We start from the raw sequence: 24614 nt of genomic DNA on the forward strand, positions 1-24614 counted from the left end.
CGCCATAGTTTTCCCTTTGGGATGGGTTTTTTATTCACGTCAGACAGTCTGACATTTCGCTGATTTGTCATTTTAACGATTTGCAAATCGTCGCTGCCAATATAAATTTGGATTCATATGCGTAGTCTATTCAGGAGTCTGGCCTTCACAATATCGTCTAACACCGCCTTATACTGCTATGCCTAGCAGACTGGCAATCGCCGATTGCTACCACTGACATTTTAATTTTAATACAATATATGTGTAGGTATGTGCAGTTAAATATGATAAATAATTATACATCTCAATCATTCGAATATAAAGCAATATATTATGTGATTATCATACATAGCGATCCAATATAACGTGATATTAATCTCCTTCGGGTTCCATTGAGATAATAGAAGGTTAGCAGTGTAAAAAATAAATTTAAACATTATTTTGTTTCATTGTCCATAAAAAATTAATGCTTGCAGCCATAGAATAATATTTAAAAAATCAAAATTTGAATCAAAAATTAACCTTAAACAATATAGTTTCCCGGTGCAGGATATTCATATCGAGACAAATAATGAAGCAATACATATTATATCTGAGAGGAATGGAAAAATGCTGATAAGAATATGAATTTATAACACCTAAAGATGTAGAATCAGCTTAAAGAGGCCTTCATCCAGCAGTGGATTGATACAGGTTGATGACGATATAAATAGGTAGGTACATAAAATCACAAATTTAAAAAAAATATAGCAGTTTATATGACCAAGAAGAGTAGAATTATGTTGTGATAACCTTCATCCAGCAGTGGATTGATCTTGGTTGATGATGACAATGACGATATTATGAATGGGTAAATATAATATCAACAATTTTGATAAATATAGCAATTCATATGACTGACAGAAATTCAAACAACTTAGAGAGGCCTTCATCCACCGTTGGATTGATTCAGGGTCGTGATGATAATAGAAATATAAATATATATAATATAATATCACCGATTTTGATAAATACAGCAATTCAAATGACATAAAGAAGTAGAATCAGGCATGAGAGGCCTTTATCCAGCAGTGGATGGGTTCAGGTCAAAGGTATAATATATAAGTAGAATTAGGTTGCGGAACCCTTCATCCAGCAGTGGATTGATCCTGGTTGATGATGATGACGATATGAATATATAGATAATTGTAATATCGCCGATTTTGATAAATACAGTAACTCATATGACAGAAAGGAGTAGAATCAGGCTAGAGAGGTCTTTATTAAGCAGTGGATTGGTTCAGGTCGACGATGATGATGACGATATGAATATAGAGATAAATAAAATATCACCGATTTTGATAAATACAGAAATTCATATGACAAAAGGAGTATACTCAGGCTAGGGAGGAGGTCTTTATTAAGCAGTGGATGGATCCTGGTTGATGATGATGATGATGACGATATGAATATGTAGATAAAAATAATATCACCGATTTTGATAAATACAGCAATTCATATTACAGAAAGGAGTAGAACCGGGCTAATGAGGCCATTATCCAGCAGTGGATTGGTTCAGGTCGATGATATAAGAATGATAGAAATAGGTATAATATCACAAATTCGTTAAACCGATAGTAGTAGAATCAGGTTGCGGAACCCTTCATCCAGCAGTGGATTGATCCTGGTTGATGATTATGATGACGATATGAATAATGTAGATAAATAACATTAGAAATTCAATACTGTCAAGAATACAATCAACGTAGAGAGGCCTTCATCCAGTAGTGAATTTATTGAGGCTCGTGATAATAATGGCATTATATATAGATAGGTAGATAATAATATAATATCACTGATTTTGATAAATATAACAATTCATGTGTAAGTAAGGAGTAGAATAAGGCTGAGGAGGCCTTCATCCAGCGGTGGATAGGATATGATGATGATAGGGACGATAAAAATAGGTAGATATTATGCAATATCACACATTTTAATAACTATAACAATTCGTATTAATTTCTTTCATTGTTTGCAATGGCAACTATATCGTGATCTATGGAAATTAGTAGCCTAGGTAATTATTCAATAAAAAAATAGTGTGTGAACAGCCACAAAGAAGTATTTAAAAAAATCAAATTTGGAATATCACGTTATCTATGATATGGCGGACAGTAGCGGACGCGCCTGTCAGATTTTTATTTACGTAGTGAATTGTACCAAAATTATGGTTTTTTCACCGGAAAAAAGTGCGCCAATGCCTACATTACGATATTTGAATAAAAATAATCGAATCCGTTTGTCAAATAAAGGATTAAAAGGTCTTAAGCGACGAAGACGTCACTCTGTGAGCCGTAAACAGTAAATATGGAGATTGCATACGGTGTGTAAGAAAATATCGGATATAAACGTCACGTACATGTAAAATCATGGAAAATTTCTGAAATGTGTTCAATTCAATCGGTAGATGAATCGGTAGCGCACATTTCGAAGTGAAGATGTAAAAATAACAATAAAATGTCGCTTAAATGAGCTGTTGGTGTATTTTCCAAAATCTCTTAGGATAATAATATATAGGAGATTCTACACCTATAAATATTTTGGTATTCCCTTGGTAAAATTTTAATGGTAATTGTTTGAGAAGAATGTTTTCTAGGTATGTAAGAAAATTCTAGTAGTAAAAACCACATTTTTAATATAGTTATAATATATTTGGAATTTGATTAGAAAATATTTTTAAAATGTACCGTTTTCTTGAATTCAGTCACTTGACTCTGAATATCTCTTTTAGTTTTGGACCCGGCCAATTTCAATCTCTTTTGAAGCTTCTCGTATATTTGTTGCACCATTGACTTAAAGTTGTTGTACACCTCGTCCTGTGACCTCAAGTTATAGAAGGATCCGTGCGGTCCAAAGCTTTCTTCGAGAAAACCATTCAGATTTCCTTGGCGAACACCGAGCTGTTGATGAAGGTGATATGTAATACTTTATTTAGATCAAAACATATACAAAAATGATCTTCTCATTAATTGAGAAGCTGACAATTATAGAGACCAGAGTGTTAGGGTTGAGTAAATCGGCATCAAAGTGAAATATGTGATTATTAATTCAACATAACTTTTTTCAACATTCTGTAAATGAGGTTTGACTTTAAAATGATTGCGCCAAAAAAAATATTGATATTTCTTGGAGCTTGTCAGTATTTTTAATATTTGAATGGTGAAATGTTGTATCGGAAATATATGGCCGTATAATAAAGACCGTTCAACCTCTTTAGGTCGTAGAGTACTGACATGAATTAATAAAACACGGTTCTTGTCGGTTTACACTTTACAGGAAGCCAGCCAGAAGTTTTTAGCAACAATTTTTGAAAATAGCCAATATACTGGATTATTTGTTAGGTTAGGTTAGGTTCGGTTTTCATTCTTGAATTTTTGCCAAAATCAGCTATGAAAATTGTATTAATGTTCATATTGAATCTAATAAAATTGGAGACCTCTTCATTCCTCATCTCTTTCCGATAAGAAAGCTCACAGCGAACTGTGCCATGGTGAAATGTTTTACGTGCAATTTACATGTAACCATAAAAATAATAATAACATTTTACACACATGAGTTCATGGGAAGTAATCAAATGTTAGGAATAAAATACTTCTAATTTTTCATACGGAAGTAGTGTCACCAAATATAGACAACCGTTTTCTGCCACTAAACAATTTCAGTCAATTTCAACAGTAATATCGGTTAACATGCCCTAAGTTGTGCACAAATTATTACCTGACAATAACATTGGTGTGCTTTCCCTTTTTATCATAAGACTGATATTTGTCTCTTTGGGAAGCCAAGAGCCTTTGTGTGTTTAGTGTAGAAGTCAGACTGATTTTCTTTTTTCAGGCATTTGGAAGGACCTCTAACTGCGGTCTACACCTATACGTCTGGCCGCGGATATAATTAAATAATTTGTCGTAAATAATATAATTTTAAAATATATATTGCGTTCGATTAAACCAAGTTGGCACTGGCATGTATTTCTCAAATGTCGCCAACATATGCCTATCCTCCCTCCCGACAAAGAGGCCCGGCCACTTGTTCCTCTTCTGCTATCTAAGGAGTATGTACCAGGGAGGTGAGCTATCAGCAGTTATATGATCGAATTCTATTTCACACATAAATATGTAACTGGTGAAGTGAAAATTGATTTCCATTTACCTCAAACAAGTTGACACTTTTCCCAAAGATGTTAACAGATAATTCAAGGTTGGCAGACCGTGGCACGAATGACTTTGCTGAATAGATAATATTTGACTGCACCTCAGAGCTCATTCCATAATTTTTCAAGTCATATTTCATTATGTATTCCTGCGAGTATTTTCTATGGACAAAAATATTTTATTTAAAGAGGGAATTTCACTTATTACCTTGTACCTATTTTGAACTTCGAAGATTTCTACAAGATCTATTAAAATTATTGGCAAATTAAGAAGGTATAATGGGGTACCACATTGAGTTTGTCATTTCAGGAATTTTAGTTGGTTTATTGATGTATTTTTTAACTCAAATTTTCTGCTGGCCGAATCCAATTGAGATCATATTCAAGACATTTTTTTTAGTGTTTCTTGCAAAATGGAAAATTTAAAAGATTCGAGAGCTTTTTGTTAGCTGAGAATTGCCCAAAATATTTTTTATCGGAAAATACTATATTATTATGTTCCGGTTCGAAGTCAAGTGTTTTTTTTTCTCAGGGAATTTGTGTTGTGTAAATGTTTTTTTAGCTTTAGTTTTTCTTGCCAAAATATTTTTCCACCAGTCAAGTGGTTTTTTGTTTTTTCTTCCTCAGTTTCTATTTCAGATCAAAGTCAGTGGCTTTCTTATTCCAGTTCATGTTCTGTTGTTTTTTTTTACTTATATTTTTCTAATAACACAATTTTTTGATTTCTCGAAAAATGAGAATTCTCAAAATTCTGGAAAATTTATTTCTTAAGATTCGAGATTAACCTTTTCTGATATTCACGAGATTCGATTTCTCATTTATTTCGATTATATTATTATTAACATACTTTATTTTAAGAGGAATATCTGTTAGGTATTTGTTCATTGTATTGACTTCTTGCTCCGGATTAAACAATCATTAAACAAAATGCCAGACTCAAAAAAAACTTGCGCCTGCGACTTTAGAGATGGGTGCTCTACTAACTGCTCTACCGTAGAGTATATTAACTATCAAGAAGGTTTTATTAAGACTAGTATTTCTTACCTTGGGTCAGTTGGAAATTTATTTGGGAGAGGGAAATCGTGGAATAGAAGCCGAGCAATATTGAATGCGGGATCGGTTGATTTTTTTAGATTCTTCAATGATGATGTGATGAATGAGGCAACTGTTAACATAAAAAAAAATATATTCAAAATCATTAAAATAATAAACAAGAAGCCAAAGAAATTATGTATAATCTAATTTCTTTCAATAGCTAATGTTGTGGTAGGTAAAACTGTGAATTAGACTCCGGCAGCAGCATGGCATATTATTGTCTTGGTGTCAGTTCCGTTCAATGTGTGGGCTTGGAAATAAATCGACAGTGGCTAGTAATCTGAGTTTAAAGTCGGACGAGGTAACTCTCGAAATTTGTATGTTCGGCCTGTCGATCACAGAATCATAGAGCGAGAAAACTCGCTGAAGGCATAGAACCAGTTGTATATCGAGGCTTAAGAAATGACACCTCGTAAGTGACAAAATAACAACTTAAGGGGGGACATGCTCAGCGTAGGTCAAAATGGGGCTTTTGTTTCAAAGCATGATCCTGGACATACCTTAAACGTTGTAGATAATCTATTTATATAATTTTGAAGCCTTATTATGCTTTATATTTATTTTAAACATTTGATGATTGCATAAAGTATTTTTATTACATAAAATAGTATTCTTTTAAACCTCTCGCTCTAATGTTTTAGAATATAGTCATATTTCAGTACATAAATGTGCAGTGGTGTTAAGATTTTTTACATTTATTAATTTATAAAACCATCAGTATAATTTATATCGACATTATTATAGTGAAATATTTACGATAAAAAATTATATTGATAATCTCTGTGATCCCAAATTTGACAATTGGGCATTTTATTATTCAAAAAATGGGCAAGATTAACACATTTGAATATAATTCTAAAGATACTAATTATAAGCTATGTCTTTGACCATTCAAGTGTGATAAACATCCTACGAATAATGATTGCTTCATAATAATTATTGACCTAAGAATAAAGTAGTGTTTTTTTTGAAATACGCCATTTCTTTTGGCATTCCCCAGTGGTTAAGTTACAACATACGGCCGTAGCCATAAATTGACAAACTATAATTGAAGTAGGGAGTAAAATGATGTTAACGCGCGTGTTTTGTTATTAGGGATAATTTGATATTAGGGATGTTATTAGGGATGATTTGATAATTTGATATTAGGGATAATATAATTTACCTTGCAGGGATGGAGATTCGTCATTCAAAATTGTGGCCACTGACTTCCTTAGATATCGGTCTGGACTTTTCAATAACGCCAAATAAGCCTGGATTCTCAATTCTGAATCTTCGGTTTTGTCTCTGAGGACTTTGATTGCTACCCATCTAAACTAAAAATTAAATACCAGTTAAACGCATTTTGGTAATGCTCATTTATTAAATTTGTAGAGCAAAATATTATTTGACAGTTAAAGTCTATTATGTACCTACTAGAAATTTAAGTTAAAGTAATTATCCTAAGGACAGAAAATAGTAAATGTTTAGTTACGAGGGTGGGTCAATAATTCCTTAGAAAAAAGCATTAAAACAGTTATTATTTTTGTATTTTTTTTATTTCTCAACATAATCTCCTTGGAGCTCAATACACTTGGTTAGACGTTTCTCAATTTTTTTTAAACCGTCAGAAAAATAAGTTTTCGGAAGGTCCTCAAAATAAGCATTTGTCCGATCGATGACTTCTTCATTTGAAAAAAAACGTTGTCCACTTAGCCATTTTTTTAAGTTTGGGAAAAGGAAAAAGTCACTGGGGGCTAAATCTGGCGAATACGGTGGGTGGTCGACCAATTCGAACTTCAATTCTTCAATTTTAGCCATTGATCGTAAACATGTGTGAACACGGGCATTGTCCTGATGAAAGAGGATTTTTTTCCTGTTTAAATGAGGCCGTTTTTCTTCAATTTTGTTTTTTAGCTGGTCCAATAAAGATGCATAATAATCCCCTGTTATTGTTTTTCCTTTTTCCAAATAGTCAACGAAAATAATTCCACGTGCATCCCAAAATACAGTAGCCATAGCCTTACCAGCTGATTTTACGGTTTTCGCCTTCTTTGGACATGGTTCGCCTTTCGCAATCCACTGCTTTGACTGTTCTTTCGTCTCGGGAGTATAGTGGTGTATCCATGTTTCATCTACAGTCACAAAGCGACGAAAAAATTCATCCGGATTGCGTTGCATGAGCGACAACAGGGCTTTAGAGGCCACCACCCTATTGCGTTTATTGTCGACTGTGAGCAAACGCGGCACCCATCTTGCAGAAATTTTTTTCATGCCCAATTTGTCATGTAAAATAGAAATGACGCTACCTTTTGAGATCCCTGTAACCTCAATTATCTCACTCAACTTTAATCTTCGGTCACTTAACACCATATCGTGGATTTTATTGATCATTTCTGGTGTAGTCACCTCTACAGGACGTCCTGAGCGTGGTTCATCCTTTGTTGATGTACGACCACGTTTAAATTCATTTAACCAGTTATAAATAGTTGCAAGTGAAGGAGCAGATGTGCCGTGAACTAAATCCAACTCATTTTTTATTTCCTTTGCTGTTAACCCTTTTATATTAAAATGTTTAATAACAGCTCTAAACTCAATTTTCTCCATTTTTGTAAACAAGCAAATTTTTTTTTTAAATGTACGAGAAACACACAACAACCCGACCAATCTGATTGAAACTTCGCAGCATACTGAATCGGTAGTGCCGCTGCATGAAAACAAACCGCTTACAGTACTAGTCGCGCCACCTGTCGGCTTTTCTAAGGACTTATTGACCCACCCTCGTATGTTAATTGTTAAGAGTAAATTACTATGTTCGCTCATTATTAGAGCATATGAGATTCCATTTAGTAAAAGTTGTTTTGATAGACTTTTTACGAAGAATATTTGTAAGCCATTCCCCCAACCCATTGAGTTCTTGTACTCGATCAACATAATGTCAGCTGAATACAGAACAATTCTAACTCACATTTGAAATATTTTATAAGGGAGTTCTTTGAAACAACCTATTTAAATTATGTATTACTTGTATAGTAGATAAATGTATATTATATCATTTAGTAGGACTATTGATGAAAATAATGATGCATAAATGTGTATAAGTATATAAATAATAAATAACTTAAATAGGATATTTGTTGTTAACACTCCTGTAAAATATTTCAAATGTGAGTTAGAACAGAGAACAACATTCATTTCTTTGATCAACCGAAGGTTCTAAACCACGACCCATGGCATTGTATTTAATTGGCCGCTCAATCAACTAGACCAGGGGTCGGCAAACCGCGGCTCGCGAGTCACGTGCGGCTCTTTGGGTATTGGCGTGCGGCTCTTTGCCAAATTCCCAATTCACATTTTTTACAAAAAAAGGTATAATTGTTGTTGTTTTAAATCCGCCCATTGCAAAAGTCGACAAATTAAATTTTTCTCCATCTCATATTGACTCGAGCACTTTTGAAATAGATTTTTTTTGGTGGATTTAACAAAGAGTTATGTAGCTCCAAATTTATAGGTCTTGCCACCAAAATTGAGGATTTGGAGAGAGAAAAATGCAATTTAATTTCACAACACAGCGGAGCGCTCTAAAAGATCTACATAATAAGGTAGATACTACGATTTTTAATACATGGTATAGCTTTCCGAACTCATATTCGAGTCTACATAATATGTATGTGAACAATCATTTTCAAACATGAACAATATAAATAGCATTTAGAGAAGCCAAATAACCGATGAGAATTTGGAATCGCGCTTAAATTGAAAACTACAAGTTACACACTAAACATACAGACACTCTCCAAAGAAATGTAAGGAAGGTCATTGTTCACATTAGTTTTAAGGAATGCGTGAAAATTGTATGTAACTCATTTTGAGTAAATATATTTATAATTTCAACAATAATAAAACTTATAAAACTTAAAAAACTTAAAACTATAAGGCCATAGTTATCTTTGATGTGATTGATGACTACGTAAATTGGCGATAGAAACACTAGATAATGACAAGCCCCCACTACATGTTACATATTATTTAAATAAATCAAGTTATTCAAAGACTTTCTTTAAAATCTATCTTCAATTTTGTATTCATAAAGCAGTGTTTTGTCTCTCCTGTTACATTATGTGTTGTTTACAACAACTCAAAATATATTTTTATTTTAAATATTTGTGTAATTTTTCTGAATAAGCAAGATGACTCTGTATACAAAAAATTAAGACAAATAAATTTATTTGTATGTCAAATATTTTCATCGCAATAGTTACAAAATATAATAAATATTACAAACCTCCAGATCGTCAGTTTCAATGGCCGCTATTTCAAGAGCTGCAATCCTGATCCTGGTTTTAATCGATTTATTGTTCATACAATTGCGAAGTGTACGAATCGAGGTTTTCTTAATATGATTAAAGTTTTTCAATGCTTTAATAATGACTATTATCTGAAATTGTAATGTAAGTTTGCAGTAAGAATTCATTAGCAATAATAATTATCTAAATATGTTATATGTTTATTTTAATCCATGGACTGAATCAGAAAACCCACAGCTCTCCACGACACCTACAAGCCGGATCTCCAGCGCGAACGAAGCTAAGTTAGTACTAACTTAGTTTAGCTTTGCTCATATAGCAAAGGGTCTTTTTTATCTAAAACGAAGAGAGCTTAGCGATGTGAGCGGGTTCATTGTTTCAGTCGGTTGTGACTTTCGAATGAAGCTAAGCTAGCTTCCACCTCCCGCACCCCACACTCTGCCGCTATCTCGTCCGAATGTAGTGATTTTTTGTTACTAGAAAGCAACGTTAATGGAGCGATTTATTGAGGCAGTTTCCATGTCTATGGAAAACAGAGATAAAAGACTACCGAAATACGGGAATACGCTGCTGTGGCTCATCGAGTCATTTCCTGGTGAAGATTACAGTTTATTACTGACTTAGCACTTAGCTTGCTTCGCTGAGCTCATGCTGTTAAGCTTATGCCTCTTCGTTCGCGATGGAGATCCGGCCACTAGGCTAAATCGGCTACAAAGATAATAAAATTGATCATTGAAACATATTTCTAATTATATTGGATTTATACATAAATGTCACTGTTTCTCTTGTCGAATTTCATGAACTTGAGCGATTTTAGTAATAATAAATTATAAAAGTAGGTATGATACAAAGATATACCTCATAATCAGACTGTCTTAAGTCAAATTTTGCTGAAAATGAGTTAAGTACCTACGAATTTTGTACCTAATTAACATATCTGTTAGACCCAATTCACACTTTGAGCCTATTGATAATAGAAACCTTGAATCCTTAAAACAATAAAACCATACATTAATATCAAGGGCATGAAAAATCTTAAATTACGTTTTCCTGAACGTGCTCTTTTTGGAGATAATGTAGTCTCGCTCTCAGATACAGAAATTTAATATATTTACATCAAAGATGTCGAAGAAAAATCTAAGAATAGTTAATAGAACACGGATAATTCAAAATTCGCCGTAAATCGAAATTTTCGCAAAAAAAAGTCCATTGAACATTATTTTCATATAAAACCAAACCTTTAATTCGAATTTCGTAATTCGAAATGATTTCAGAGTCCTGGCATACAAAAATACTCAATAAATCGTAATAAAGTACACTGTTTCATGAGCCAGTCATTGAAAATTGTGACAGATTTTTCTCAAAACATCTAATTACTTATTTTAAGAAGGTAATATAAATAATCCTGACATTAACGAGGTTTTACTGTATTATGAAAGTGAAGTTAAAAAATATGTACAACATACATATACAATATGCATATTTGTTAGACCCAGGATTCGAACCTGGGTCTGGCAACCAATTCTATCCTTATGCACCTATATCTCAAATCAACTACTTCTGCATGATATATATGTCGTACCTCATCTTCTTTTTCCTTTGTTTGAGCTACACATGCGTCTAGTTTCGTGAATAGCTTATGGTGTAGCTGATCGGTGTTATTGCGAGATTCCACATTAAGCTGGCAGTGATGATCGCGACAATAAGCACCAGCTAGAGATCCCGCCCCCATATAGGCTTCATTGGGTAAGTTAGGCAAGTCCAGTAATTCCTGTAAAAAAACGATTGAAACACTATATTCATACAATATTCTAGTTGCTGTAGACACAACTGATTCAAGTGCCAGAGGACAAAGTTGAGTAAATTGACTTCAACATTAAATATGTGAATTGTAAAGAATTTTTTTTTATATCTTATATAAACCCATAAAGGGATGGGGGAGTAAACTTAATAATATTTCAATTAGATATAATGCTATGAATAAAACAATAATAATGCATAAGGTCATGGAAATTAAACTATTGTTAGGAATGAAATTCATTTCAATTCATAGGGAAATATGTAGGATATTCATTATATGAGGTGTCTAATTACAAAAAGCGACAAGTCCACAATTCGATATTTGCGGGAAACAACATTTTTATGTTTCAAGCTTCAATTATTTGTTTTAACATGAGATTATTTTTTCCGTTGTATTCTATGTCAAAATTAGAACCAAATGGCAATTTGTTTCAGCCGATAAACTCTTGAATGTAATAAATATAGGCAAAATAAAGTTGGACATAGCGTTACTTGAACCTCACTTTTTAATTTATCCTGCATAAGGCACATATTTCCGTGGCACTGTCATGAGTTTACCAGATGCTACAGCATAGAAGATGCCCTTTTCAATATTGAACGTTCCCTTATTGGTTGATTTAAACACGCGCGAAATCAACCAAGCTTTAAATAATATGAAACACGGACTTGGCGCTTTTTGTAATAAATCGAGACTTAAAATATTTTTTTTCGTAGGGTTTTGTCGCGTTTTGGAATTTATAGATCAATACATATTGTGTAAAATCATACAAAGAATACGTCCGTATTGTTTTCTCGATTTTGACCAAATGTGGACTTATCGCTTTTTGGAATTAGACGCCTCCTATTATCTATCTTCGAAGGAGATGCATCAGCTCATTGCGATTCTGGAAGTAACGTCCAAAGAAATGTGCAAGAAAGTTGAAGATTTAATTTTGGCAGAAGGACAAATGAAAGTTTCTTGAACAGCTAAAGAAATTGGCATCTCGGAGAAATATTGGACATGAATGGTTTGAAAATATTGGTGATCTATCCTGTGAATGCTGAAATCATTTAAGAAGTTACAGTAGATGCAGATGCTGCAAGAATTTGAAGCTGCTGGCTGAGGACCCGGTAATTGTTTTTCATAATTATGGGAACTGGAAATGAGACCTGGGTATATTATAGACATTCTGACTCAAAAATGAAGCACATCCAGTGAAAGCACAAGACTTCCCCACCCTAAAAAGTTCAAGGTGGAATATCTGCTACTAAAGTTATGGCAAGTGTCTTGTGGGGTGAGGAAGGACTTTTACTCCTACAGTTCATGCCACACAAGATAACCATAACAGGAACGAGTTATGTTAACAGATTGACTGATTTGTAGGAGCCTTCAAGCGTGTTGCTATTTCACAACAACGCTTCAGTGCACATGTCTACAAAGGCACAAGTTGCCATCCAAAGATGTGGGATTCAGCAGCTAAACTACAAACCTCCGGTTTAATTCCATTTAAATAACAAACGGAGCAGGATTAAAAATATTAAAAAAGTAAAAATGGAGGTTACCAATTTTGAAACTAATACCGTCAATAGATAGATAGATAATTTTTTTACTTACTGTCATAGTTAATAAGGTATCTAATGAAACGGATCTGGCATTAGATAACGAAATAAAGAACAACCGCTTTTGGAGTGAATCCAGTTCATTATCTTTCAGAAGCTTCATTAAGAGATCAATAGAGTCACTCGTTCCAGTGCGGAAGAGGGCATCAAGAAGTACGCTCCTGAAAAAAAATACTTGTAGTGTATTGCAAGGATGACAATATAATGATTTACAATTTGACAATCAACATGTTGGTTGGGTTATAGGCTGTATAGACATGAAACCGTGGGTCGCAGGTTCAAACCCGCGGTTGATCAAAAAAATGCATGTTGTTTTTTAAATGTGTATTTGATCTAGTGCAAGGACCCAATGGATTGGGCGAGCTGCTTTGTTATGATAAATTAATCTTCTCATGCTGCCGGTGAACCGTCTTTTATTCATCGACAATATTGAAAGAACTTGAATAGGATGGAGTATGTACTTACTTTGTTAATTGTTTATCTGTGTAGATGGAATCATTGCTAATTTCAGAGAAAATTTTATAGATACCATCCTTGGAAGAAACTCTTAACACCTGTAAAATAGTTGAATCATAAACATAATAGCAATGAAACTAACATTTGTACACTTCCATTTTACATTCAGAATATTATTAGATATTATGTAGTTCTACGAATAAAATATTTAAAATAAATAGTGAACATGTTTCAGGAGCATTCATTTACTATGGAAAACTGGTGCTAAATAATTTTATATTATAGTTTTTAATTAAATTCTTTTTTTTTTAAGGCTAAATATGAACAAAATTTAAGAATGTACCATTATTTTTATTGAAATTACATAATTTTGAAAAGTTTTGGACTGAGTGGGATTCTAACATACTTACACAAATTAATTTACTTGCTGATTAAATGCTACCGACCCAAGTGTCTATCTTGCAAATAATTTCTCACAACTATGTTATCTGGGGTGTTTTAAAATGTGTCAAAAAATGGCTACCATTTTTGTAAATTAAATCACAGAAACGACATCACTTTACTCCTTTGACATCCTTGCATTTGCTAATATTTTTAAATGAAAGAAGTTTTTATTCGAGACAATAATATACATAATTTAAAGGAGTGATGCACAAACTGTGTCCCAAAATAACAGGTACTTCATCATCAATGTTTTCATTGAAAACAGCATGCACTGTTAGAAATCTTACTAGGGTTGATACTAAATTATATCATGCAAATACATATGTACGTAATGCAGAGTGGAGAGTGATTGGAGTAGCTGATATGTAACTACGAGGGTGGGTCAATAAGTCCTTAGAAAAGCCGACAGGTGGCGCGACTAGTACTGTAAGCGGTTTGTTTTCATGCAGCGGCACTACCGATTCAGTATGCTGCGAAGTTTCAATCAGATTGGTCGGGTTGTTGTGTGTTTCTCGTACATTTAAAAAAAAAATTTGCTTGTGGAAAATGGAAAAATGGAAAATGGAGAAAATTGAGTTTAGAGCTGTTATTAAACATTTTAATATAAAAGGGTTAACAGCAAAGGAAATAAAAAATGAGTTGGATTTAGTTCACGGCATATCTGCTCCTTCACTTGCAACTATTTATAACTGGTTAAATGAATTTAAACGTGGTCGTACATCAACAAAGGATGAACCACGCTCAGGACGTCCTGTAGAGGTGACTACACCAGAAATGATCAATAAAATCCACGATATGGTGTTAAGTGACCGAAGATTAAAGTTGAGTGAGATAATTGAGGTTACAGGGATCTCAAAAGGTAGCGTCATTTCTATTTTACATGACAAATTGGGCATGAAAAAAATTTCTGCAAGATGGGTGCCGGGTTTGCTCACAGTCGACAATAAACGCAATAGGGTGGTGGCCTCTAAAGCCCTGTTGTCGCTCATGCAACGCAATCCGGATGAATTTTTTCGTCGCTTTGTGACTGTAGATGAAACATGGATACACCACTATACTCCCGAGACGAAAGAACAGTCAAAGCAGTGGATTGCGAAAGGCGAACCATGTCCAAAGAAGGCGAAAACCGTAAAATCAGCTGGTAAGGCTATGGCTACTGTATTTTGGGATGCACGTGGAATTATTTTCGTTGACTATTTGGAAAAAGGAAAAACAATAACAGGGGATTATTATGCATCTTTATTGGACCAGCTAAAAAACAAAATTGAAGAAAAACGGCCTCATTTAAACAGGAAAAAAATCCTCTTTCATCAGGACAATGCCCGTGTTCACACATGTTTACGATCAATGGCTAAAATTGAAGAATTGAAGTTCGAATTGGTCGACCACCCACCGTATTCGCCAGATTTAGCCCCCAGTGACTTTTTCCTTTTCCCAAACTTAAAAAAATGGCTAAGTGGACAACGTTTTTTTTCAAATGAAGAAGTCATCGATCGGACAAATGCTTATTTTGAGGACCTTCCGAAAACTTATTTTTCTGACGGTTTAAAAAAAATTGAGAAACGTCTAACCAAGTGTATTGAGCTCCAAGGAGATTATGTTGAGAAATAAAAAAAAAATACAAAAATAAAAACTGTTTTAATGCTTTTTTCTAAGGAATTATTGACCCACCCTCGTATTAAATTTGCAATAATAAAATATATGTGTCATCTAGTATAAATATATCATTATTTTGTAAAACTTTTACCCGCTGGGGCCCGTGAAAAATTAGAAAATTGATAAATTGGCCCTTCTTTCAAATAGGTTGTGTACCACTGATTTAAAGACTGTATTAATATTTAAATTAGAAATATATCATTTTTAAAAGCCTCAGAAACATATCTAATAGAAAAACGCTAGAAAAAATATTTAACAAGTAAAAGGATGTTACAACTTAAATTTGAACTTTTACTCATTTACTGGCACCATAAATTAAGTTAGTTCTATGAAAAATATGTATTTGAATCTCACTAGGTTCAAGATTCTTTCTAGGATTTTTATTCTGTTATTTCAATCCTGTGATATGCAAAGAAACCTGATTATGAATTCCAATCCAGAGTGATCATGATTCTCACAAGATCGGTGAGGAAGAGAGATGCATAGTTTAGGTGTTTTAATTGTGCTTCCAAACTGTAATTAGAGGATTTTTTTGCATTGATGAAACTTACTCTGATTAACGCTGTAAAAAATGAAGCCGATTTTGTCTGCACTTGTCCTTCCAAATATTGTGTGGCTGTTTTCAGAGCAGTCTTAAGATTTTCAAAATTAGCCTTTTCCATTTTGACTTCAGGGACATTCTCAAATGTGATAGATTTTACTATGACACAATTAATATTGTCTATAAAGAAAGAAATGGTTTGTGTAAGCAAGACATTGTTATTATATTATATTGACTACTGATTTCTCAAAAAAAATCTACTAAATTGATATATTATCTCATTTCTGCTTGTAAGTAAAAATCACCAAATGACATTCATTTTGATGACTAGGTAGGTATACGGTAGTTTAGTCATGCACTTTATGAAGGCTCAGAGCAACCGTTTGCTGAGTTGTTTGTTTGTGGCGGATACTGGGCGTATGTTGATATGACTTTAGGAATAACGAGGAGATAAGAGAGGGGACCGCCTCTCATCACATTGAGAGTGAAGAGGCGACTTTGAATCTGGCTCGGACATGTGTTGCGGATGCCTCAAGAGAGTTTCAACTTGGTGAGTCTGTTCTTCAAGCCAACCGGATTTCAGCATCCTCGAAGGCTGCTAAATACTATCAACAGAGTGTATACGGCGGAGCTACGGGATACTAGCACGACCTAGGAAAATGCAAAACGCCAGCGACAGGGATTCTTCGAGGCTCTGTGTCGTGTCCATATGCTCCAACTAAAGGGCGGATATGGTCGAAGAAAAGAGGTACCTATATATTATATTTAGAATATAATTTTAATTTAACCACTTTCTTGGATATGCAACATTGGTAGAGGTTTAGCTGGTAATATAGGGTGCTAGAAGAAACCTTGGTTTTTATATGTTAAAAACAAGTCTAATGATAGATAATAATGCTTACCGTTAAAGATTTCCTGTTTTGTTTCTTTGAGCATTATCTTTGTGTTGACAACTGACCCGACTCCTGATTTTCCATCGCTAAATGGCTTATAAAAGTAAGTTTCCACTGCCTCTGCCTCCTCCACCACTCCTGATTTAAGGATTGTGTCCACTTTTAAGTTTGCTTGCATCGGATGTATAATTTGTCGGTTCTGTTAACAATTTGGGAATTAATTATTCTTAGGGGCCTGTCCACATATGACGACACAGGATTTTGGCTATTATTTAACCCTCCTCCCCATCCTAACATTTCGTCACATAAACTTTTACCCACCTTTAAATATTAAAAAATAGAAATAATGATTTTTTTAATACCTATCCTTAAATCCCCAACCCTTAATATTGTGTTTTAGATCCTTTTATATTTTTTGTTTACTTTGTGTGGTCACATTATCTCTGACCCTCCCTCCGCGCCCCCTTCGTCATAAATATCAAACCCTCTCTCCCCCCCTAGAGTGTGACGTCATATATGGAGGGCCCCTTATGAACGAGAAGCATGCAACTTGTCGATTGCAACAGTAGATTTTTTTTTCAAACTAAAACGTCGCATTTGACCAATCTGCGTGTTATGTCAATAACGATGACGTCACATTGACGTATTTGACATGTTGCAGGTGAGACAAATTTTGATGTGAGAGTCGGCTCTTTACATAGCCGCAAACAAAAAAGTAATCCAAAGATGTTAAATTGCTTGGACTTTGAAACCGTTTATTCTTAACTCCCCATTTCTTGAAATGATATTATGATCATCAAATTTCTAGCATTATTACGCAATTGTTGTATAGCTTGTGAAGAATACCCATTTCGTAATGCTCAGAATCAATAGTGCATTTTTGGCCCATAATCTGCACCAAAAATTATCATAGTTTACATTTGACATATTTCATAAAATATTTTAAATATAATATAACCATGCGCTATGTCAGATAATGACACTAAACTTCCAATCTAACCGTTGGATGACCCTTTAACCCAGAAAGTGCCACGAGCAAGTTAACTTGCCAAAGTTTGTATGTACTGTCAAGCTATGAAAAAGTTAACGACTTCTTAAGCCTCCTTGGTCAAAACGATGTATGTAGGTGCAAAAGTAAGTATAAATATATGAATTCGTAATGGTGTTATTCTAGGCATATTTCTTACCGGTCCATTGTTTAGTATATAGTTGAATACATGAACACTATTGTAATAGTGATTCTCACAAGAATTTAAGTCTTTTGTCTTGGTAATAATGGTGGTGCCGTTTTCTGAATATGTTGTTGAACATTTCCCAAACACGTCGATCTAAAACAAATCACAAGAATGCCATAAGAATGGACAGTGTATCTTATAAGATAATTGTGACAAGCTGATATCAAGTAAATAGATCCAGTTAAAATTTAAATATTTTCTACCTTGCCTAAAACAATTTTGTAACGAGAAAGAAACCGAAAAACGTCAGCATTAGTCGGGTCCTCATCAAGGTATAAACACAAAATTCATTATGGATAATGGATTTTTCTGTCCGGTCATAAACATCAGGATTGCTTTGGAGCTTCTGCACCAGCTAATTTTGAATAAGTACAGATTTGTGTCAATTCTGAGAAACGTTTCTCCTCCGTGATCTTTGTCCATAAATATGCTTTAATTATTTTTACTTTTGAAAATGATCACTTCCAGTAGTTGTCAATCAGTCAATGGTAACGTAAGAATAAATATATTTTATACATTTCCATCAATATACAAAATGGAATTATATTCTCACTTGATCGGAGCTTATGGCGATCAGACCATTTACTTTGCACATAACTGCAGTAGCCTTGTACCTGTTACTGTATTCGAATTCCTCGATATCCGAGAAGAGTTTCGACTTTTTCAGACGGGAATAATATAACCGAGAAGTTGATGAATTTTTATTTCCACATTTTTTATTTTTCAAAGTGAAACATAATAAGATGGCGGGCTAAGTTTTATATTTTGTCATATTTGAGTACAATACTTAAAAACGATCCCAGAATGTTTTTAGAATAAGTGAATTTGTAACAATATAAAAAATTTAATTCTCCATCCTCTCCGAGCTCCATGTGCATAGGTGTTTCATCAACATATTTTCATTTTATTCTCATCAACAACTAATGAATTACCTTTATTTAATTAAATATTCATTTTTAGTTGGTAGGCTATTTTTTGGAAAGCCACAGATTTTTACAGGTTGTCTATGATGCTTGGCGATATTAGTACAATCTTTTTAATCATATTGCGAATCAGTTCTCAATGAACCAAATTCATCCAACAGTAAGCATATTTTGATTATGTGCAAAGAGAGATGATTAATAGTATCGACACATTGTTCGAGTCGACAGCCGGTTCGATGATCTTATTCTGCGCAAGATAGGAGGATAAGCCATCAAAACAGTTTTCGAATTCCTGTAATCCAGTTCATGTTTTGAAGTGGCATGTCATTGAAAAGATATCATCTTGAAGATTTTTTTATGATCTTGGGAGTATATGCAGTCGTTGTTTGCCGAAAATAGTTTTTAGTTTTTTCCAGGACGTTTCTACAACGTAAGCACCACACGATACGTGTGTGAGTTTCATTTTTCTCATACATCGTTACGCGTAAAAAATAAAATGCAGTACTATAAGTGTGTACAGAATTACTATTGTTATTCCTATTCCAATAGTTAATGTAAAAATATGGTAGACAAACTGAGTTAGGGCTTGCGCAGACAGAGAGCGGTCGGAGTTCTGCGTTCAACCGACCGTTGACCGCTAACGTTCAGGGACAGCAGACAGGTGGCGGTCAACAATAAGCATTCCATTTGTTTACAAACGTTGTACTGACACAAGCGCTGCATAATGCTTGACCGCTATATTCCGACTGCGAGTGGAAGTGAGAAAGCACCGCTGTTGCGTACTCACTCCCCCGTGTGGTTTCGCTCTATGTTGTGTGACTGCTCAGCGGAGGTACGGCGTTCTTTGTAATTCCGGGCATAGAACTCCAGAACTCCAGCGTTCCAATTGACCGGCGCGGTCTGACCACCGGCTGTGTACCCATACAGTATGAAGTCCATACAGTACAAAGAACGCCGAACTCCGAACGCGGAACGCAGACCGCCTGACCGCGCTCTGTCTGCGCAAGCCCTTAGTTGTCTACTTCACTTCACAATATTATAACTACATTGACTTGACAGATGGTTGACACTTGACAGAACGCGAAATTTGAATTTGCGTGAAACAGAGCTTCCAACGAACAAGAAAATATAGTACATATCAAAGAGGTTTATTACAACAAATCAATGTGGTCTCAGATACCATCCAGACGTAATTTCATAGTTTTAATGTATTTTAATTGTCGCATATTTCCAACAATGGTTGTAAATAATATAAATATTAAAGAAATGGATCAGAAAGTTTTGTGTTGTAAAGTTGCGATGTTTTTACTCGTGTACCTACGTTTGATAGTACTGAAAATATGTGATTGGAAGATTACGATCCAATCACAGAACGGTGTTCAAAGTGGCAAATTTTGAAAATAATATGCATTCGTGCATCTTTGGATACTCGCCCACAAAAATGGAAAAATTGTTTTTTCCAACAATAAATCTCATGAGAAGGAAACAGTTAGCTGAAGAAATTATATTAATTGAAAACTACAATATAAAACGATAATTACGTACCTACTACTACTAAAAGAACGTAGGCAAAGGCAGCAGGTTGGGGAAATATAGTAAAATAAATAAGCAAAGTACCTATACATAATGCTACACAGGACAACGACAGTAAAGGCAGCTAAGCTCGGGGATAAAGCCGCGTTGACACGGTCCAAGTACGATCCAAGTAGACTTGGATAGGAATAATTAGTATGAAGATGTCTCATCCAAGTGACAGCTTCATACTATTTATTCCTATCCAAGTGACAGCTCCATACTATTTATTCCTATCCAAGTTAACTTGGATGCGTAGGACGCGGTCCAAGTAGCTAGGATAGGAATAATTAGTATGAAGATGTCACATACGAGTTCACTTGGATGGCACTCGGTCCAAGTGTACTTGGATCGGGTGCCATCCAAGTTTACTTGGATAGGAATAAATAGTATGAAGCTGTCACTTGGATGAGACATCTTCATACTAATTATTCCTATCCAAGTCTACTTGGATCGTACTTGGACCGTGTCAACGCGGCTTAAGGCCAAGGTAAAACAACATATTTAAAAGCCAATTCACTTTTTAAAAAGATTCATAACACTTGAAAAAGAATTGAAACTAAACCAAGCGACTGCAAAATTTAAAATTAAGTTTTCCCGAAAGTGTTCTTTGTGGACATACGATACAGTGACTCTCAGATACGTCATAATTAATACGTAATGTTGCATTTTTCTACCTGTGAATCACGTGTGACTGCAGTTTGAAATAAAGAGATGATAGACCTCTTGATGTTCAAAGATCTTTCAGAATCATTTTCTTCCGCACATATCTGAGTGTGAATGAGGCCATCTTCCATCCTGAACCTAATAGGTTTTTCAAAATCTTCTGATTTTCCATACTTCTGTAAAATGCATAATATTATAACACAGACATGTAAGAAATAATGACCCCCTCTCCTCATCCTTTTAACCCAAAATCGTTGTAAGATAGTTTGTCAACCTTTTGGTTGTTGTTCATTCTTTATTTTGTATTTATTACAATGTTCGGATCAGAGGTTGTATTCGCAGATTTTTTAACGAGAAATGAATGTTAGCCACTTGCTCGACCTATTATGTCCATACATTCAAAAACAACATGTAAATTTTTTCCACACCTGTGGGTCTAATCCAATGATACTCAACCTTTTTTTCTTCGGGCCAAACACATATATTTGTAAAGTAACGCGGGCCGCATCACTAATGGTGTGACGAAAAAAATCATGAAACCCCCCCTTTTTTACAAAACATTTTTGAGATTTTAAAAATTATAAAAAAAAGTAATGTGTATCCAAGCGTTTATTTCAAAATTAAAAATCATGTTCCTGATAATAAATGTGTTTCGGGCCGCATATAAAAGCTTAAAGGGCCGCAGGTTGAGTATCGCTCGTCTAATCTATACTTATCGACCGCTAAAGTGATAAATATTATCAAACTTAGGGTATGTTTGTTTCAAAATATTAGCACTTATTGTAACAATTACAATAAGTTGGTAATAAGTACCTATCTGGCTGCTGTTAAAATATAGCAATTATTGAAACAATAATAACAACTTATTGTCACTACTAATCACTTTAGCGGTCGATAAGTATAGAATAGACCCAGAATTCGAACCTGGGACCCACGACATTTTAAGCCGACACAATAGCCGTTCGGCCATCGTGGGCGTGTCATTAGCACTGTTTAATTGAAAATTTAAAAAGCCCTTCAATATTTGTGTTTTAAATAAATTTATTGTGTTGTTTATCAAAAGTTGTAATCAAAGTGCACCTTTGACGAGACTAACTTGTGTTTCTAGTATGGTTCTACAAAAATAAGTATTTTTGTTGGGATTAATGCGGATGATCAGGAGAAGTAAAATAGTGTGTACAGACCAAAGACGTCCAATCTCTTTGGTACAGACCCACAAATTTATCTGAAGAATGGGATGGGGGAGCCACTGTCGAAAACTACCCAATCAAGACTCGTAACTGGACAAAATCTGAAATTCGAATGACATTTTTAAAATGACGTAATGGTAGTTCGTAGTTTCATTTTTGGCCATCCTTTAGATAAGTTTGTAGGTCTGTAGTTCTTAGCTTCATGTGTCGCAAGAGAATGGTGACAATACACTTTATCTAATTACCCATAGACAATAAAGTAAATGTATGGCAGATGAGTGAATAATAAGTGTGGCTATTTATAATGTTATTCCAACAATTTATAGAGTAAGTTAGTAGAAAATTTAACAAACTGATATATTATTTTTGTGATATTACCTTTCCATCGGGTCCAATTATCTGGAGCGAAGTAACCTTCAAAATATTCGCGCAATATCCCAGACCGTAAACTGTTGCCTCAGCAAAGATTTTAGCACCAGTTTCTTGGTTATCTGATTCTGTCAAGTGGATATTGGCAGTTCCTACCAAACTGTAGATGTAAGCGCTCCCTTTCAAAAAACCGTTTGTTGAATCTCTCCCTGTAGGTAATGTTATATAAATCATGAAACGGTATCATAGAACTGCATTATCTATATAATTGAGTAGGTATATCTATGTATATATTTAGACAATCACCTATGATCTTCGACTGTTGATATCATAATAATCTATAAATGCGACTCGAAGTAGGTACTTACATAATTTTTGAAAGTTATTGGTAAATAATTGCAGTTGTCTTTTGAGTATTGTGATATCCGGCGAACATCATAACATTATGTTAGTAGGTGCCTAAATTTATTGAATTTAATCCATGATTATTAAATTTTAAAATATGCAACATCACCCACTACAACACTACTGAACCATTTATTAATGAGAATTTAAATCAATGAATAACAACCAGCGGGCCCCTTCAATCATTTTCTGCGACCCAGCAAGGATTTAAAAGAATATATTGAAGAATAAATTAGATTTTATTGTTTGTGTTCCCTGTTTTTATTTTAATAACTGGTTTCTATAAATATGAGGAAATGTATGTATATATATATATACTACATCTATGGAAGGTATGTAATAGATATTATTATGTATGTAAATGCGGCCTTCAAAAAGTTTTTGAAAGTTAAAGGAAAGGTTGATCGTCACTGATTTAGATGGAGATACATTTTTTTGTAATACAAAAAGCTTTACCTCCTTCACACCGCGATGAACATTCTGTAAAAAAAAGAAGAAAACAAATAATGAGATTATTTAAAATAAAAAAAAATGTGTTCAGTGTACGTACACAAAACTGATGAATATGAAATTACATAGATACAGAAATCATTAAAAATGTCAATTTTATTTCCGCAATAAGGTACCTACTCTCAATAATTTATAATATAATTTTAATTATTTGAAATGGCAAATTTATTTTTTCATAATATTAAAAATTCCACCCGAGAGTTCTGGGTTCGATTCCCGGTCATGACAAAAACATTTATGTGTTTTTCTCAAAGCCTGGGTATTTGTGATTGTTCAAAATTACTAACAACCACCTTGTACGAAAAAGCAAGGACATGGTTATTAATAATTATAAAAAAAAAAAAAAAATATTCTAATAAAACAATACTCTTCACGTATAATTTATAAATTACATGGGTATGTAATACTGTTCTCTATATGTGGCCCATTATTATCAGATCACGAATCTTTGTCTATTTGTTAACACAATATAATAATAAAAAATTATTGTTGAATACAAAACTTATCGTTGTAGACACAAATGGGAGGGAAATTTTAAACATAACTACATGCGCCGAAATATGCTCCATGCCACTTTGAAAACATAATAATATAAACTAATTATTATGTTTTAAATTATATGGCAGATTATCGGAGTAATTGATTGATTTTTATTGAATATTATTAATTGTGGCGTTGGATTGTTAGTTTTACATTCACCTTCACGGATTATATTATATATTGTATTGTATTTTATCGTATCGTATCGTATCGTATCGTATCGTATCGTATCGTCGTATCATATCATATTATATTATATAGGTATA

At 33.9% G+C, this 24614-nt stretch overlaps 1 protein-coding gene across 1 annotated transcript in view; it reads right to left on the reverse strand.

The window, feature by feature from the left end:
* The window catches only part of LOC147067430 (apolipophorins-like), a 95108-nt gene that overhangs the window by 63219 nt on the left and 7275 nt on the right, over positions 1-24614 (reverse strand). The window contains exons 2-15 of the mRNA XM_085953944.1: positions 23755-23778; positions 22903-23102; positions 21346-21510; positions 18126-18266; positions 16948-17137; positions 16056-16225; positions 13414-13502; positions 12944-13109; positions 11132-11320; positions 9528-9680; positions 6429-6579; positions 5213-5333; positions 4168-4330; positions 2706-2918 (exon numbers count right to left, since the gene is read on the reverse strand). Of these exons, the coding sequence (XP_085810070.1) occupies positions 2706-2918; positions 4168-4330; positions 5213-5333; positions 6429-6579; positions 9528-9680; positions 11132-11320; positions 12944-13109; positions 13414-13502; positions 16056-16225; positions 16948-17137; positions 18126-18266; positions 21346-21510; positions 22903-23102; positions 23755-23778 (2135 nt within the window). The remainder of the gene's footprint in view (positions 1-2705; positions 2919-4167; positions 4331-5212; positions 5334-6428; positions 6580-9527; positions 9681-11131; positions 11321-12943; positions 13110-13413; positions 13503-16055; positions 16226-16947; positions 17138-18125; positions 18267-21345; positions 21511-22902; positions 23103-23754; positions 23779-24614) is intronic.

The sequence above is a fragment of the Rhyacophila brunnea genome, unplaced genomic scaffold, assembly GCF_057557595.1.
Source record: "Rhyacophila brunnea isolate RB1 unplaced genomic scaffold, BYU_Rbru_1.0 scaffold_4, whole genome shotgun sequence".
NCBI classification, from domain to species: Eukaryota; Metazoa; Arthropoda; class Insecta; order Trichoptera; family Rhyacophilidae; genus Rhyacophila; species Rhyacophila brunnea.